At 43.9% G+C, this 17,204-nt stretch overlaps 1 protein-coding gene across 6 annotated transcripts in view; it reads left to right on the top strand.

Annotated features, from left to right (window-relative positions):
• The window catches only part of MOB2 (MOB kinase activator 2), a 166,721-nt gene that overhangs the window by 48,834 nt on the left and 100,683 nt on the right, over nt 1-17,204 (top strand). Inside the window, exon 1 of one of the 6 annotated variants that reach the window (XM_073347219.2) lies at nt 7,323-7,624. The exons of the other annotated variants lie outside the window; for them this stretch is intronic. Coding sequence (XP_073203320.1) covers nt 7,590-7,624 — 35 coding nt within the window. The 5' untranslated portion in view covers nt 7,323-7,589. Of the gene's footprint in view, nt 1-7,322; nt 7,625-17,204 lie in introns of those variants that run through there. 6 annotated transcript variants of the gene reach the window in all.

Raw genomic sequence — 17,204 nt, 5'->3', positions numbered from 1 at the left:
TCACTGCTCTCATGTAATTAGGATATTTCTTATACAAAGTATGCCCTGTGGGGCGTCGTTCTAGAAGTCTTGATCGGCTAGACGGTAATATCTTGTTGGATTGTATGTGCTATTGTTGTATGTGAAGTTATGAAGTTTGGCTATGTATGTGTTGCTGAAACATGTCCTGAGGTTGAAAACACTCACAAGCAGCCCTTCAGGTACGACAGTAAAAAGGCCAAAAAATGTTAATGGCTTATTGCGGAAATGCACACAAGGATTACCCCAGGAACTGTGTACAATAGAAAGCTCTCAGAAGTTTCAATGGGAACTGTTTGACCCAGGTCACGGCACAATAGCATTCCAGCACGTGGGGAGAAGATATAAAAGGGGGAAAATGACATCCTGGGGGTACCTCACTTTCCCTACAACAACACACCTTGAAACACCTGAGGAACAAAGACTGAACGGTGGGAAGGGGAGGTGATGGTCCCAGGCTAGAAGGATCTTTAGCTTGTGTATGAAAACATGGGAAAGCCAAGGCAACTTGTGCCTTAAGAATCTGCCAGACTTTATCACTCAGGGTGAGAATTTGCTAATTTATATACTACCTATCTAGAGTGTTAAGCTCAGTTTGCAGTTTTTGTTCATTTACTAAGGTAATATGCTTTCTTCCATTTTCTATCCCTTATTATAACTTAAAATTTACCCTTTGTAGTTAATAAACTTATTGTTTGTTTCAAAACCCAGTTTGTGCAATTCAGATCTGGGGGGAAGGGGGGAAAAAGCTGTGAATACCTCCCTCCACATTGAGGGAGGGGGCGATTTTTATGAGTTTGCACAGTACAGATCTCTCTCTACAGTGCAAGACAATATATCCTTGGGCCTGCACGCCAAGGGATGTGGGCACCTGAGTGCTGGGACAAGTCCCTTAAACTGAGTCTTCCCAGAGCTGATCTCAGTGTCTGTGTCTTTCTGCAGCTGGGTGTGGCCACGCCTGTGTGTGTGTGCTAGAGGAGGCTTAAGAGCCTGGCTCAGCAAGGCAGGTTAAAGAGGGCCTAGGCTGGCAGTACAGGCGGGCTCAGTGGTATGTCAGTCCACCAGGTGGCACCTTAATGGGGGGGGGGGGAACCCGTCACAATATTACCTCACCCACCTTCTTTCAAATATCTGGGGAAAAACACTGCAAATAGCTGCCAGTGCAGGCAAGGTTGATTTCCAGTTTCTATCCTAGCTCATTTTAGTTTCCCATAATTTCCTTTTGGGGGATTCCTCTTGGAGTGCAAATTTTCATTGCTTGCTATATTACCAAAGGTTGACGTTTTTCTTTGTTGTTGTTTGTTGCTTAATTCTGGTGGTTTGAATTATGATCTTGCTTTGGGAGGGAGGGGAAAACACTTCTCCCCCAATTTCTGACAAGCTTTTGGTCTTGCATAATTCAATCTGAACTACTGGAATTTCTTGACTTTTGAGTACATGGTCTCTCAACCTTGATACTGTATGAACTTTAGTTCATGGCATTTAGAGACGCATCCGTTTAAAAAAAAATCACACTTTTACAAGAAATTTTTCACATATTTATGTAAGTAATAGCTAACATTACGATAACTGAAAGATTGGGGGGCGGGGAAAAGCTTGTCATTTTGTTTACTTTCTGCATTTGACAGTGCTTCCTGTATAGACTGTTCCCCTGTTTGGGATGGTCTTTAACAAAGCAACACAAAGAGAGAAAATTAAAATTGATAATTAGGCAGATGTGGGTTGGCAAAACTACAAAACATTAGTAATTAGGATTCTGGCACAGATAGATTATCTGAAACTACATTAATCTCAAAACAAAATTGATAAGAATCTCAAATGGATGGTGTTGCTTTATACATTGTTCCTTTAGGTATTTCATTCATTGCTGTCCAAAAGAACTGCTGAAGGCTCAGTCACACTGACCCTAGATGACTTATATCTGACCCTTTTGGGTTTATGGGCACACCTGTTCTTTGTGCTTCCTTTGTCTGTATCCACCTGTTCCCACATCATATACTTAGATTGTCATAGGCGGGGCAGAAACCATCATTTTATGCCTAGCACAATGGGACACTGAATATGATGAGGCATCTAGGCACTACTGCGCTATAAAGTTCTAAGTAAAAATTTTTGATGCAGTTACTGCAGTATGTAAGTTTGTAGCTTTCCTACCCCCTAAGCTTCAGTATTCCCACAGGGAAAGAGAGCCGCTAAAATTTACTAAATTTACAAGGGATTACAGCAAAAAGGGAAGTGCTATACACACTTAATTTTTCTACACTGAAGAGGGTATAGCTGTCACGGTTTTTAGTTTTTACTTGAATACTTTGTTCACTAGAGGGCAGCACTGGCCCAATTATCTTTCGAATATGGAGAAATGCAATAGTTATAAGTAGAGAGCCCTGTGAAAAGTTTTATGTTTTAATAACTTTTTTGGGAGAATTCATTTTACATTTTATCTTCGTTGTTCAGGGTGTTGGTGATAGAGGTCAGTTCCTGCCCCCAGGAGGGTGGACTGCCTTGGAGGTTGGGGAGATATGTTGCAGAGCGAGCCTGCCCCACACTCTATCCTACAGCAGCACCTTGTGTCCTGTGTGGCTGGGCCTGGCTCCCTGCTTTGGGTTTTGTTCCTGACTCATGGGGTTGCAGCGTTACTCAGATTTGGCCTGGCTGCCCCTCTGTGATGACAGAGAGGTGGCTGGGCCAAATTTGAGCGAGTGGCATTGTGACCCTGTGTGCCAGGTCATAATGCCTGGAGGGGGGAGCTGGGTCCAGCCCCACAGCATAGTCACAGCTGCAGAGTGAGTTACTCTTTTTTATTTAGTTTTATATGTTTGCATTTGTGAAAAACACAGGGTTCTACCTATAAGCAGTGTGTATAGAAGAAAGCCTGTTGCTGGCCATTGTTAAGTTTACTCACATTCTAGCAAGAACAGAACGTAATTTTATGCATAAAGAAAAGGAGTACTTGTGGCACCTTAGAGACTAACCAATTTATTTGAGCATAAGCTTTCGTGAGCTACAGCTCACTTCATCGGATGCATACTGTGGAAACTGCAGAAGACATTATATACACAGAGACCATGAAACAATACCTCCTCCCACCCCACTCTCCTGCTGGTAATAGCTTATCTAAAGTGATCACTCTCCTTACAATGTGTATGATAATCAAGATGGGCCATTTCCAACATAAATCCAAGTTTAACCAGAACGTCGGGGGGAGGCGGGGGGAGTAGGAAAAAACAAGGGGAAATAGGCTACCTTGCATAATGATTTAGCCACTCCCAGTCTCTATTTAAGCCTAAATTAATAGTATCCAATTTGCAAATGAATTCCAATTCAACAGTTTCTCGCTGGAGTCTGGATTTGAAGTTTTTTTTTGTTGTAAAATAGCGACCTTCATATCTGTAATTGCGTGACCAGAGAGATTGAAGTGTTCTCCGACTGGTTTATGAATGTTATAATTCTTGACATCTGATTTGTGTCCATTTATTCTTTTATGTAGAGACTGTCCAGTTTGACCAATGTACATGGCAGAGGGGCATTGCTGGCACATGATGGCATATATCACATTGGTGGATGTGCAGGTGAACGAGCCTCTGATAGTGTGGCTGATGTTATTAGGCCCTGTGATGGTGTCCCCTGAATAGATATGTGGGCACAGTTGGCAACGGGCTTTGTTGCAAGGATAGGTTCCTGGGTTAGTGGTTCTGTTGTGTGGTATGTGGTTGTTGGTGAGTATTTGCTTCAGGTTGGGGGGCTGTCTGTAGGCAAGGACTGGCCTGTCTCCCAAGATTTGTGAGAGTGTTGGGTCATCCTTCAGGATAGGTTGTAGATCCTTAATAATGTGTTGGAGGGGTTTTAGTTGGGGGCTGAAGGTGACGGCTAGTGGCGTTCTGTTATTTTCTTTGTTAGGTCTGTCCTGTAGTAGGTGACTTCTGGGAACTCTTCTGGGTCTATCAATCTGTTTCTTCACTTTTGCAGGTGGGTATTGTAGTTGTAAGAATGCTTGATAGAGATCTTGTAGGTGTTTGTCTCTGTCTGAGGGGTGGGAGCAAATGCGGTTGTATCGCAGAACTTGGCTGTAGACGATGGATCGTGTGGTGTGGTCAGGGTGAAAGCTGGAGGCATGTAGGTAGGAATAGCGGTCAGTAGGTTTTCGGTATAGGGTGGTGTTTATGTGACCATTGTTTATTAGCACTGTAGTGTCCAGGAAGTGGATCTCTTGTGTGGACTGGATCAGGCTGAGGCTGATGGTGGGATGGAAATTGTTGAAATCATGGTGGAATTCCTCAAGAGCTTCTTTTCCATGGGTCCAGATGATGATGATGTCATCAATATAGCGCAAGTAGAGTAGTGGCGTTAGGGGACGAGAGCTGGGGAAGCTTTGTTCTAAATCAGCCATAAAAATCTTGGCATACTGTGGGGCCACCCCTGGAACCCCAACCTGGGATATTCTATCTACTACCCAAGATCCATAAACCTGGAAATCCTGGCCGCACCATCATCTCAGGCATTGGCACCCTGACAGCAGGATTGTCTGGCTGTGTAGACTCCCTCCTCAGGCCCTACGCTACCAGCACTCCCAGCTACCTTCGAGACACCACTGACTTCCTGAGGAAGCTACAATCCATCGGTGATCTTCCTGATAACACCATCTTGGCCACTATGGATGTAGAAGCCCTCTACACCATCATTCCACACAAAGATGGACTACAAGCCGTCAAGAACACTATCCCCAATAATGTCACGGCTAACCTGGTGGCTGAACTTTGTGACTTTGTCCTTACCCATAACTATTTTACATTTGGGGACAATGTATACCTTCAGATCAGCGGCACTGCTATGGGTACCCGCATGGCCCCACAGTATGCCAACATTTTTATGGCTGGTTTAGAACAACGCTTCTGGCCCACCTTGATTATCGTGCACATTGTGGGGAGAGTAGTCGCTTTGGATGGGCTGTTACCAGCAGGAGAGTGAATTTGTGTGTGTATGGGGGCGGGGGGATGAGAGAACCTGGATTTGTGCTGGAAATGGCCCACCTTGATTATCATACACATTGTAAAGAGAGTGGTCACTTTAGATAAGCTATTACCAGCAGGAGGGTGGGGTGGGAGGAGGTATTGTTTCATGGTCTCTGTGTATATAATGTCTTCTGCAGTTTCCACAGTATGCATCCGATGAAGTGAGCTGTAGCTCACGAAAGCTTATGCTCAAATAAATTGGTTAGTCTCTAAGGTGCCACAAGTACTCCTTTTCTTTTTGCGAATACAGACTAACACGGCTGTTACTCTGAAACCTAATTTTATGCATGTTTTCCTTTCAGTGTGATTTTAAGGTTTTGTTTTTAATAAGTAGCCTAGGGAGGGGTTGTGAAGGCTGTCAGAATTCTCAGGTAAGGTTGGGGTTGATCTAGTACAGTGGTTCTCAAACTAGGGGCACTGCTTTTTCGGGGAAGCCCCTGGCGGGCTGGGCCGGTTTGTTTACTTGCCGCGTCCGCAGGTTTGGCCGATCGCAGCTCCCACTGGCCACGGTGGGAAGCGGCACGGGCCGAGGGATGTGCTGGCCGCCCTTCCCCGCAGCCCCCATTGGCCTGGAGCGGCGAACCGCGGGCAGTGGGAGCCGCGATGGTCCGAGCCTGCGGACGCGGCAGGTAAACAAACCGGCCTAGCCCGCCAGGGGCTTTCCCTGAACAAGTAGCGCCCCTAGTTTGAGAACCACTGGTCTAGTATTGCAAGACAAAGAGCTTTCATTAGCTATTTCTGTGCCCTTCTTAGGCCTTTAAAGTTAGGGCTGCCATATTTTCAGGCAGCTGTGCAGAGGCAATTTGTGAATGTCTGTGGTTCCCCATCCTTTCACCTCTGGATAGAGTGGGTATTGAGCCCAGTAGCTACCTGCTTAATGCTGTGCAGCCGCTTCTGGAAGCAATGTGCTTGCTACACACTTGGTCCAGGAAGCATGAGTATAATCACAGCTGCTTGGTGCTAGAGTAAACACAAATATTGACTCCAGGAGCATAATGTACTTGTTGCTATGGGTGAGCAGGTTCTAATGCTGACTCTAGTGAATATGCCACTGAAACAGCAGACAGACATTTGGGCACCTGGTAGATTGCATGAAGAAATTTCCCTGATTGTTTACAGCAGGGGTGGGCAAACTTTTTGGCCTGAGGGCCACATCGGGGTTGCGAAACTGTATGGAGGGCCAGGTAGGGAAGGCTTTGCCTCCCCAAACAGCCTGGCCCCCGCCCCTTCCACTTCCCGCCCCTTGACTGCCCCCCTCAGAACTCCTGACTCATCTAACCCCCCCCCCCCCGGCTCCTTGTCCCTTGACCGCCCCCTCCCAGGACCCCCCGCCCCTTGACTGCCCCCCTCAGAACTCCTGACTCATCTAACCCCCCCCCCCCGGCTCCCTGTCCCCTGACTGCCCCCCTGGGAACTCCAGCCCCTTATCCAACCCCCCCACCCCCCCGCCTCCTTACCATGCCGCTCAGAGCAGCAGGATTGGCAGCCGCGTGGTCTGACCAGAGCCAGCCACGCCACCGCGCTGCCCATCAGGAGCTCGCAGCCCCGCCGCCCAGAGCACTGGTGGCACAGCGAGCTGAGGCTGCTGGGAGGGGCCGGGAGCTAGCCTCCCCGGCCAGGAACTCAAGGGCCGGATGTGGCCCGTGGGCCATGGTTTGCCCACCTCTGGTTTACAGTAAGTAAGCTGTGCCTGGAATCTTTTTTCAGATTCTTTTTTGCCATTAGTGCCTTACAGATCTTCTTCAAGCAAAGATCTTCCTAAATTGAACGACAAGCTGAGAGAGATGGATGGGAATTCCCTGAAATCTCATATAAAAAAAAAAAAAAAAAAAAAAAAAGGTAGGCTTGGAGCACTTTAGCACTTTCTAAATGTAAGGGAATGGGGTTTAGAAAACTGTCAGAAGGATACAGTAAATATTTTGAACTTCAATAGTGTATCAATCCCTTGGGACCCATCACCTAATGTGAGGTTTTGGAAAAGTGTAAAATAGACCATTTATCTGTTATTCTAGGTACTCTATTGCCACCTTAGCCTTGAGCATTGTGGAGAACTGTTTTATCTCTTTGCCAACTATTGAGAGACTTTGAATGCTTTTCAGGAGGGAAGAAGACAAAGGTACGCAGAGGAGTTTGCTAAATATTCTTTCTGACGGGAGCAGTGTGCTTTCTCGGAACAGGCTGTCCTGAAATATGAGCCTGTAATTTTAGTATTCATTAGGAAACTTACTGATAACAGCTTTCTGATAGAGAAAAGAGAGGCAAGCTGCACCTTTCCTTTTCTTGAGCAGCTCTCTTGTATGGAAGAACTCAGGGCAGGTATCTTTTACTGGAAGATAATCCTTCTCCCAGTTCCCCCCTCCTGCTGGAAGTTCTGTCTTGCTGAAACCTGGAGAAGTGATCTTTCAAGCCCTATTCAATTTACCAGATCTCGAGAATCTACAGACTCCTGCACCTCCCATATCCTTTTCCTTGAGGCTTTAGCACCACAGAGTCTGAAATATTATCCTGATCTTTTTTCCACCTCCATCATATTGGAAAATCCCTGCTGTTAAGTTTGTTGGAATGGAATTCATCATCTGCTCATCCTGCCGGGGTTGGTAAGAGGATTCTTTATATTCACTCGCTACTGCAGACAAGTATGGGCATGTATTGATACTCCCTAGGCAGGCGAAAACTGGGAAGGGAGTTAGCTCAAAACTGCTTGGTGGTGGTGTGGCTGTAGAAGGGAAAGAACAGTCAGCATAATGCTTAGCCAGTGTTTTTCCTGCCTCAGACTAGCTTTTTCTTGTGGCAATAAGTGCTAGTGGCGTTATCGTAACCAACAGTTTTGCCATCTGTATGAGATAGTAGTTTCCATCTCTTAAATGCTCTGATATAAGAGATCCTCAGTCAACAAGACCCACTTCCTCACTTCTGTGCCATCCACTGGTGAGGTCCTAGGTGGCAGCTAACATTCCTTTGTCAAAAAAGAGAATTAAATAGCATATCCTTTGGAATCTGTCTTGTCACTTACTAACTGGCTGGAAGAAAAGGAGTACTTGTGGCACCTTAGAGACTAACCAATTTATTAGAGCATAAGCTTTCGTGAGCTACAGCTCACTTCCTCAGATGCATATCGTGGAAACTGCAGCAGACTTTATATATACACAGAGAATATGAACCAATACCTCCTCCCACCCCACTGTCCTGCGAGAGGTATTGGTTCATATTCTCTGTGTATATATAAAGTCTGCTGCAGTTTCCACGATATGCATCTGATGAAGTGAGCTGTAGCTCACGAAAGCTTATGCTCTAATAAATTGGTTAGTCTCTAAGGTGCCACAAGTACTCCTTTTCTTTTTGCGAATACAGACTAACACGGCTGTTACTCTGATAACTGGCTGGAGGAGTCCAAGGACTGGTCTATGCTTAAAATTTAGATCAACGTAGTGATGTCCTAAGAGCAGCCATACTGGGTCAGACCAAAGGTCCATCTAGCCCAGTATCTTGTCTTCTGACAGTAGCCAATACCAGGTGCTTCAGAGGGAATAAATAGAACAGATAATCATCAGGTGATCCATCCCATGTTGCCCATTCCTAGCTTTTGGCAAATAGAGGCTAGGGACACCATCCCTGCTCATCCATTTTTGAACCCTGTTATAGTCTTGGCCTTCACAACATACTCTGGCAAAGATTTCCACAGGTTGACTGTGCGTTGGGTGAAGAAATACTTCCTTTTGTTTGTTTTAAACCTGCTGCCTATTAATTTAATTGGGTGACCCCTAGTTCTTGTGTTATGAGGAGGAGTAAATAACATTTCCCTATTTACTTTCTTCACACCAGTCATGATTTTATAGACCTCTAGCATATCTCCCCTTAGTCGTCTCTTTTCCAAGCTGAAAAGTCCAGTCGTCTTATTCTCTCCTCCATATGGAAGCTGTTCTCTACCCCCTTATTATTTTTGTTGCCCTTTTCTGAACCTTTTCCAATTCCAATATATCTTTTTTGACATGGGCGACCACATCTGTATGCAGTATTCAAGATGTGGGCATACCATGGATTTATGGAGAGACCATATGATATTTTCTGTCTTATTATCTGTCCCTTTCTTAATGATTCCCAAAATTCTGTTTGCTTTTTTTTGACTTCTGTTGCACATTGAGTGGATGTTTTCAGAGAACTATCCACAGTGACTCCAAGATCTTTCTTGAGTTGTCACACCTAATTTAGACCCCATCATTTTATATGTATAGTTGGGATTAAATTTTCCAATGTGCATTACTTTGCATTTATCAACGTCATTCCAGGGTATAAAACATCGCTCCCCTGAGTGCTGTAGCTATGATGACCTAACCCCTGTGTAGACGTGGCTGGGTCACAATACTCCCATTGACCTAGCTACCACTTCTTGGGGAGGTGGATTACCTACTCTGACAGAAAAACCCCATCCATCGCTGTAGGGAACATCTGCACTCCAGCGCTACAGAGGTGTAGCTACAGCGCCCTAGCTGTGCCACTGGAGCTTCTATAGTGTAGACAAGCCCTCAGCTAAACCAGGCATGCGGGGCTGTTCCCCGCCTGGACTATATGCATTGTGACCATAGCATTGGTCAGATAAGGTGTTAGTGAGCAAGAGATGGGAAGTTAATCACAGTTCGTCATTTGGCAGTACAGAACTCTTGTCCCTAGGCCACCAAACTGGACACTGTAAGAACTTGGATGAGAACGTCTGACTAGAAACGTTTGTCACCTGCTCCACCCTCACTAACACAAAGGTGAATACTTGACACAGTTCAATTGTTCTTTGGCTCCCAGTGTTGTTGGACAAGGGATGTGTGGTGTTAATGTTAAGGAACTTATGAATTTGGAGTGCATTTTTGTTTTCTGATGACACTTCTGGGTCATATTTGGCAGCAGATAGTGTGATTTAGGATATTTGTATGTAACTTTCCCATTCCTGTGTAATCAGACTCCGTTTCCCCTGTAAGTCTTACATGAGATTCAAGAAAATAAGTATATTCACTACAAAGGCAGCAAAGCTGCATGTAAAGACTGTAGGGAAAAAACAGTACATTGTTTATTATGAGATTTACTAATTCTTGTTGAGAGGGGAAGGGGGAGGTAGTTCACATAAGCACATGGCTAGTGGGAGCAGTACAAGGTGGCTGTGTTAAAACACTGGAACAGAGTGTATATGGCTGACTAACTGCAATGGCCCAAAGGTACTTTCTGGATTTACCTATGTTCTTATGTAGCACTCTTCAGCAGATATCAAAGCACTTTACAAAGGAGACAAGCATCATTATCCCCATATTACGGATGAGGAAACTGAGTCACAGAGGTGAAGTGTTGTGCTTCGGTCACCCAGCACGGCGGTGTCCAAGTCGGTCACTGATGTTTCCTTTTGATCCTTAGCAGAGCCAGACAAGGAGCCCTTCTTTCTTTAAGCTAATTTTTGACAGTGCCATCGTTATCTCAATATGTTTTATCACAGGACTGTTATTAAAGAATAAAATTTTTCTGCCCTCACCTCTGTTCTTTAGATTTTCCAAATTTACCAGATATTGTAACATCAGTTTATTGCTGTCCGAGTAGAAATACCTGTCAGTATGAAGGGTGCGGCAAGCGATTTCATTTGGGTAGTTTTTATAGAATTCTGCCCTGTGTAATACAATGTTGGTTGCAGGACACAGATATAATCTATCGGGAATAGAATGTTAACTAGCAAAGATGGAGCAGTATCAGGCAGGTGGTGGTGTTATGAACTAGAAGTATGGTAGTCTTTGCCAGCTTCTGTGGTGGATGTGGCTGAATGTGGGTGAAAAATTTTACTTCTCTCCCACTGGTCTCTGCCATCTTCAGTGTCCAATTTTCAAACACTCCTGTTCTCCTAGTTTTAGTAAAGCTGATGGGCCACTCCTTTCAAAATGCTGATGACCTGATCCCTGCCACACTTTTAAATGAAAGTGGCTTTTCTGGTTGCTATAACCTCAGGTAAAAAGAGTGAGGGAGTTGAGTGGTAGTATCAAAACCACCATATACAGTCTTCTGTAGAGAGAGAGTTTACCTTCATCCTCACCTGAAGTTTCTTACTAAAGGGGTTTTCACATTAACCAATCAGTCTTTCTACGGACCTTCTTCCCAAAGCTTCATTTGCATAAAGATAAGGAAAATCGCCACACTGCATATGTGAGATGAGCCAAAGCCTTTTACCCGGATCAAATTAAACCATTCGTCAGTGCAACTGTTCATTGCAGTAGCAGACAGGCTATCCAGTGTCCACCCAAAGGATCTCTTTTTGGATATCTAATTGTTTTCGCTTCTGCTACCAGTTGGCTAATGTGATGCTCCCAAATAGAGAATATGCTTATTCAACCGGGTCTGAGTCAAGTTCTGTAGCCTCTCTGGCTCTCATGCACATCTTGGACATTTGTAAGGTGGCAACTTGCTTATTGTTCCATACGGTTGTCTCTTGCTACGCTATCTATCAGCAGTCTAGAGATTATGCCAAATTTGGACAAATAGGTCTCTGTTCCCTGTTCGAGTAGACTCTGAGCCCACTTCCAGTTTAAAGTTCTTGAGTCACAGTTGAATGGACACGTGCAATCACTTGAAGAATAAATTGTTGGATCATATTAAAGAAGTTCTGTATTAAAATCACAAATGAGTTTGATTCCCCATTGTTTAAATTCCAGGGTATTACTAATTAAGAGGTCTCTTGGTTTTTGGTACTGTTTCTCTCCCTCTGTGTGAAAATTGCAAGCTGCTAATTGTGTTAGTACATTCTAAGACAGACTCTGTTCTCAAAGCAATTCACAGAGAGAGACTCAAAGCAATACTCTAACAACAGAAACAGCACCCAGAGACTCCCCACCATTTTGTCGTATTAACAATTGTGATTAAAATAGAGATAGAGGATGTGTGTGGATAATAACTGAATGATCAGGGAGGTGCCAGCCTAAGAATCCAGTGTCCATCGGCTGAAGAAGGCATCAAGTGGAAATAGCCAGAGGACCCCCGGAGGGCAGACTGGAATCCACCCAACAGCCTCAAGAATGGGAGAACCAAAGAACAAGATAACAACATCTAGCAGCAGGGAGCCGTCAGGAATGTGCTATCTGCTGATTGATTCAGCAACAGCATGATGAAGCAATTCCCATAGACTGGCATAGGAAGACATTCCTATAAAAATAGACTCTGAAAAGTGAGAACTTTGGGGTCTGATTCTGCAAACCAACTTCCAGGAGCATCAGATGAGCATCTGACAAGGCCCTGCTCCCTCCTCATGTCCAGGCCACCTGGCCAGTGGCTTGGCATGAGCAACTCTAAGGCTGGTAACTATGATAACAACCTTGCCGAACCTGTGTGTGTGTGTTTGTATGAATGAATGTGTGAATAAATATGAGATTGAATGGAATGTTATAGCTATAACTAACTGTTTACTATGATTCTTTCTGTGTTCACAATAAATGTGGTATTTTGCCTTTTTCCCTTTAATAAGATCCTGCTGGTTTTTATTTTATTGGTATAACAAAATGGCTGTTCGCCTTTTTTCTGTAACGGTGGTTCTTTGAAATGTGTTGTACATGTCAGTTCTCCAGCCCTCCCTCCCTCCTCTTTATATTCGGTAAGAAGGAACTGAAAGGGATCAGGGTGGTTCTGCCCTTTATACCTGGACGCAGTAACCTGAGGGAGCAGAGGGTGCTCGGGTTGCCCCAATGTGTACTGCTGATGGAAGAATATCTGACATTGGTGCACTGGGTATGCCCATATCTACAGTGAAATGGACATGTGCAACACATCTTGAAGAACTGTTACAGAAACAGGTAAGTAACCATTTCTTGTTTTACCTTCTTTCCCTTTGTGGCTTTACACCACATATTCTTTCCCATAATAGACACCTGCTCCGGTGTATTTTTTTCTTCTTTCTCCCCCTCCTCAAAATGTCTGATGGAATTAGTTTTTTTTTTTAAATGGTACCTCTTCCCTCTTCTCACCATTCGTTCTCACATAGGTGTTGGAATTTTTTTCCAGACACCTAATGGCTAGAGACTAAACCTATTAGCCAAAGGCTGATACGAAATTGTACAGGTGGGGTGGAGAAGGGAGAACATCCAGGTCACAAGCTAAATTCCTCGTCATGCTGTATGTACTCAGTTGGATTCCTACCAGGTTGCTCTCTATGAACCCTGCCTGGGGACTCCAACTTTCATATTACTGTAGTTTCTTGTTAATAGGTAACTGATAAATTTAAAGCCCCACTCCCTATGACTGTAGAAAAGGAGAAGGTGATCCTTCCACGTCATGGTGGGGAAGTTCATTGTGTCTGCCTGTGCGCTAATGACTCTGCAGCTAGAGCACTTCATTCACTAGGATTGTCAATCTGGCTCACTTCGCCTATGCTTCATTAACTGTCTTCTTCAACTGAGGTTGTATTGTGATAACTGGTTTTAATCTGCTCGTAACTTTTCATATACTGGTATGAGCGAACTATAATTCTTGGGCCAGATCCTCCGCTGATGTAAATAAATGCAGCTCAGTAACAATCATCCACAGGGTATGGAGATGTAAATGTGGACTGAAATCATCCATGGTGGGGCTACACCTTCAAACAGTTGAAGAAATAATGGCAACAAGGAGGAAAAACAGGAACCTCAAAGTGATTTACCAAGGACAGGGAGTATAAAGTGGACACTTCTTAGGAGGCAGTGATGTCCTCATTGAGGAAGTTGTTTCTGTAATACCTTTTGCGGGGGGGGGGGGGAGTTGAATATGACTTTTGAAGTTGGTATTGCCTACAATCAAATGATCATGGGCTATAGCTGAAAGAGGAGGTACTCGAGAACCAATTCATCTCTGGCTCACCAAATGGATCAGAGAGAGAAGACTGCTTTCTAGAAATATAAGGTGATGTTTCATTCACTATAATTAAAAGTAAGGGATGCCTATCTCAGTGAGCCTTGCAAAATGTAAGAATCAACATGTTGTGCATATTCAATTTCTTTTATGTTTAATCTGGTTTTGTTTCCGATTTCTTAATGAAATCTTGTTTTTAATTATACCACACGGTCTGGGAATTTCATGCCAACCATTCCATAGAGAGAAAAGGAGACAAAATGAAGGGAGAGTCTCTAAAGTGTGCCTCACTGAGGGTTTTTGGTCCAAATAACACACAAGGGAATCTCATCTCCTAAGGTGTCTATTGCAGTGCTGTTGTCCGATACAGGAAATGCCTAAGGACTACAGATGGCAACAGAGTTCAAGGAGCAAAAGGTGACCACTATCAACATTTTAAAATCTTTTTAAAGTCTATTTTTTAGCTCTTCAGGGCCACCCTTTTAAATACTCTGGATGTCATTCCTCCCCCCTGTGCGGCGAATGCTAACTGAGCTCCAGAGTTCACTCAAAGCTTTGTTTGTTGAAATGTGAACTGAATTCCTTCAACAAGTGAGAACAAGACTCATAACACTGCAATTTCCTTTTGTATAGTGTCTTCTGTTAATTTATATGAGGAAATAGCACTTAACCCCATCATCTTCTCCTCAACAGAGAGAGAGATGAAGAGCCCCATCTTGGACTTGAAATATTGCATGTACTTGTTCTATCACTTCCTTTGAAATGCATAGTTTTTCTTACTCTGCTTAAAATTGAGAAATTTTTCCTTCTCGGACAGGATCTAGCCCAAACTCGTCTTTCTTTTCAAGGGCTTTTTCTGGGATGCTACAATTTCATTCTTTGTATTGTGCCTCCATGCCAAAAATGAGGATTTTCCTGCCCAAGGACTACATTAAGATCATCTTTTGTTGCTCCACATTCTGAAGGGAGAGCAGGCACTGGTCTAACACGCTTGTTTTGGAGCAGATAATGTTAGACTTTACAGCATTCAGAGCTGGTAGCTTTAAATAATTTGCATGAAAACCAGCATGGATTCTTGGAAACAGGGTCTCGCAGCAATGAATAATATGCACCTGGTGATGTCCTATCCTTTAACTTGAATGGAGCCAAAAAGATCCTAAATAAAGCAATGACCGGGGCTGCTTCTGGATTCACCCTAATTCTTCAGTGTGATTTACTAACCAGCATTCAGGAGTAGTTATATAAATTTTGCCCTTCCAATTATCCCAGTAATCATAAAGTATTTTTTTAAATTTACGGGACCGCTTTGTAAATCAAAGCCATGCTGTCAGCTTTAAACTTCTAATCCCCAAGTGGCAAGAGGGAGGTAAATGGAGTGGCTCCTCTGCTTTCAAATGGTTTCTTTGCACTCAGGAACCTGACGGTAGATCGGTATTCATTTCAGTTTACTAGATAACGCTTAGGCCATGCTTACGCTACCACTTTTGTTGTATATCTTGTGTCACTCGGGTGTGGGGGGAAAAAAACACCCCCAAGTGACGTAAGTTACACCAACGAAAGCACTGGTGTGGACAGCTGTGTTGGCAGGGGAGAGCTTCTCCCGCCAGCTTAGCTACCACCACTCGTGGTGGTGGTTTTATTATGTCAAGGGGAGAGCTCTCCTGGCATAGAGCAGCTACACAAGCGATCTTATAGTGATACAGCTGCATCGGTACAGCTGTGTCGCTGTAAGCTAGTTAGTGTAGATATGGCCTTACTCAGTAGGGTGAGACCTTTAGTACTGTTATGAGTCTGCAGGGAGAGTAGTGGTGGTCTGCCTACTTGATCACCTCCTGGAGATTGTTCCTCCAAGTCAGGGTTAAGTTCATTAGCAAGGCATCCTGGGGAAGCTTGCACTATGGCTGCACCCGTTGTGTGAATAAGCAGAGAAGTCCAGTTTACAGGGCTGTCATTCCAACCCCTTTCACAAGTTGTACAATTTAAAAAAGCAGAGCATAGCATATTTGGTAGGTTTTTGTAATTTGAACATACTCAAATGGGTTAGCAGATTGAAGGGAGAAACACAAACTAATTTCTAGATTAGAGCAGTTCAACAAAAGCATTTTTTATTCACAATTACTAGCTTTTTTTGGTTGGGTGTATAACAATATAAACAAATGCACGTGAGGAACGCCCCCAAGAATTTTCCTGTTTTCCTCTCCCCCTCCCCCCCATGAATCAGACTTGCTATGGGAAGGAGTAGGAATTGGACTTGCTTGGTTGCTCCTGCTGGGCCAGAAGCTCAATTTCTTCATTGCTGGCTTGACCACTTCTTTGCCCACTCAGGCTATTCTCTCTGCTCCTGTCTACCGTTGCAGGTACAACCTCGGCAAGGAGTCTCCTGAGCTGGCAGGAAACACGTCCCATTTCTGGTCTTGTGTCCAGCCAACCGGGAAGAGGTCACTGAAGGAAGTAGCAAGGGCAGAACTGGAGAGCTGAGCATTGGAGCTGTCCTGCCGACCAGCAAACTCTATAAGGCCCCTTGGGAGGTTGTAATCTGTAAAAACCTGCCTTTAAGCCCCATTGCATTTTAACAATTAAATATCAAGTAAGGACCAGATAGTAAAATGCTAAATATAATGAGATGGGATGGGAAGGGTATACTGATAGATATTAGTGTATTGACTTGCGTGACAATAGCCTGCTAATGTTGCGCCTGAATAGTAGCTGCACTGCCTTGTCATTAATGGGTTGCAGTTAACTCCAAAGTTGGCATACTTTTGATTATCGCTCCACCTGGCTATTGTTTGACTTTCAGACAGAAGAAAATGTGTGAAACACTGTTCAATATTCAAATACATTAGAGTAGCACCAATGAAACATTTGAATTTTTGATTGTGAAGTACAAGACGCAAGTGTAAGACTGTGCTTCACTCACCAGAGAACTTGTCCCAATAGGCTGTTCTTAAAGTACAGTCTGATTGTTCAGGGACAACCCTCATAACACCACCTTGAGTGGTGGTAGACCATTTGGATAGGCTCAAAGTGATTAGAATGTAACAATATATGGATTTGAGTGTCCCTGTAGGAATGCTCCTTTTCTAACAGTTGTTCTCAGTAAAACATGAATGACTTGCTGGAACCATGATTTAAGGCAGTCCTCTCTTTATTTGGGAAGTCAGAGTTGGTCTGGTTTTTAGAGCTGGGGTGGTGACTTGACTAACCTGTCTTTCCTGGATATAGTTGCTAATTTGGCCATTCTCAAAACAGTGTGCTTTGCATTTATTCTGATACTGTTGTATTGGGGCTGTGAGGTGGATGGATAGTTTGTACATGAAGACCAAAATGACAAAATTAACGAAT

The sequence above is a fragment of the Lepidochelys kempii genome, chromosome 6 (assembly GCF_965140285.1).
Source record: "Lepidochelys kempii isolate rLepKem1 chromosome 6, rLepKem1.hap1, whole genome shotgun sequence".
In the NCBI taxonomy this organism is placed as follows: domain Eukaryota; kingdom Metazoa; phylum Chordata; order Testudines; family Cheloniidae; genus Lepidochelys; species Lepidochelys kempii.
This window is presented reverse-complemented; position numbering and strand designations above follow the sequence as displayed.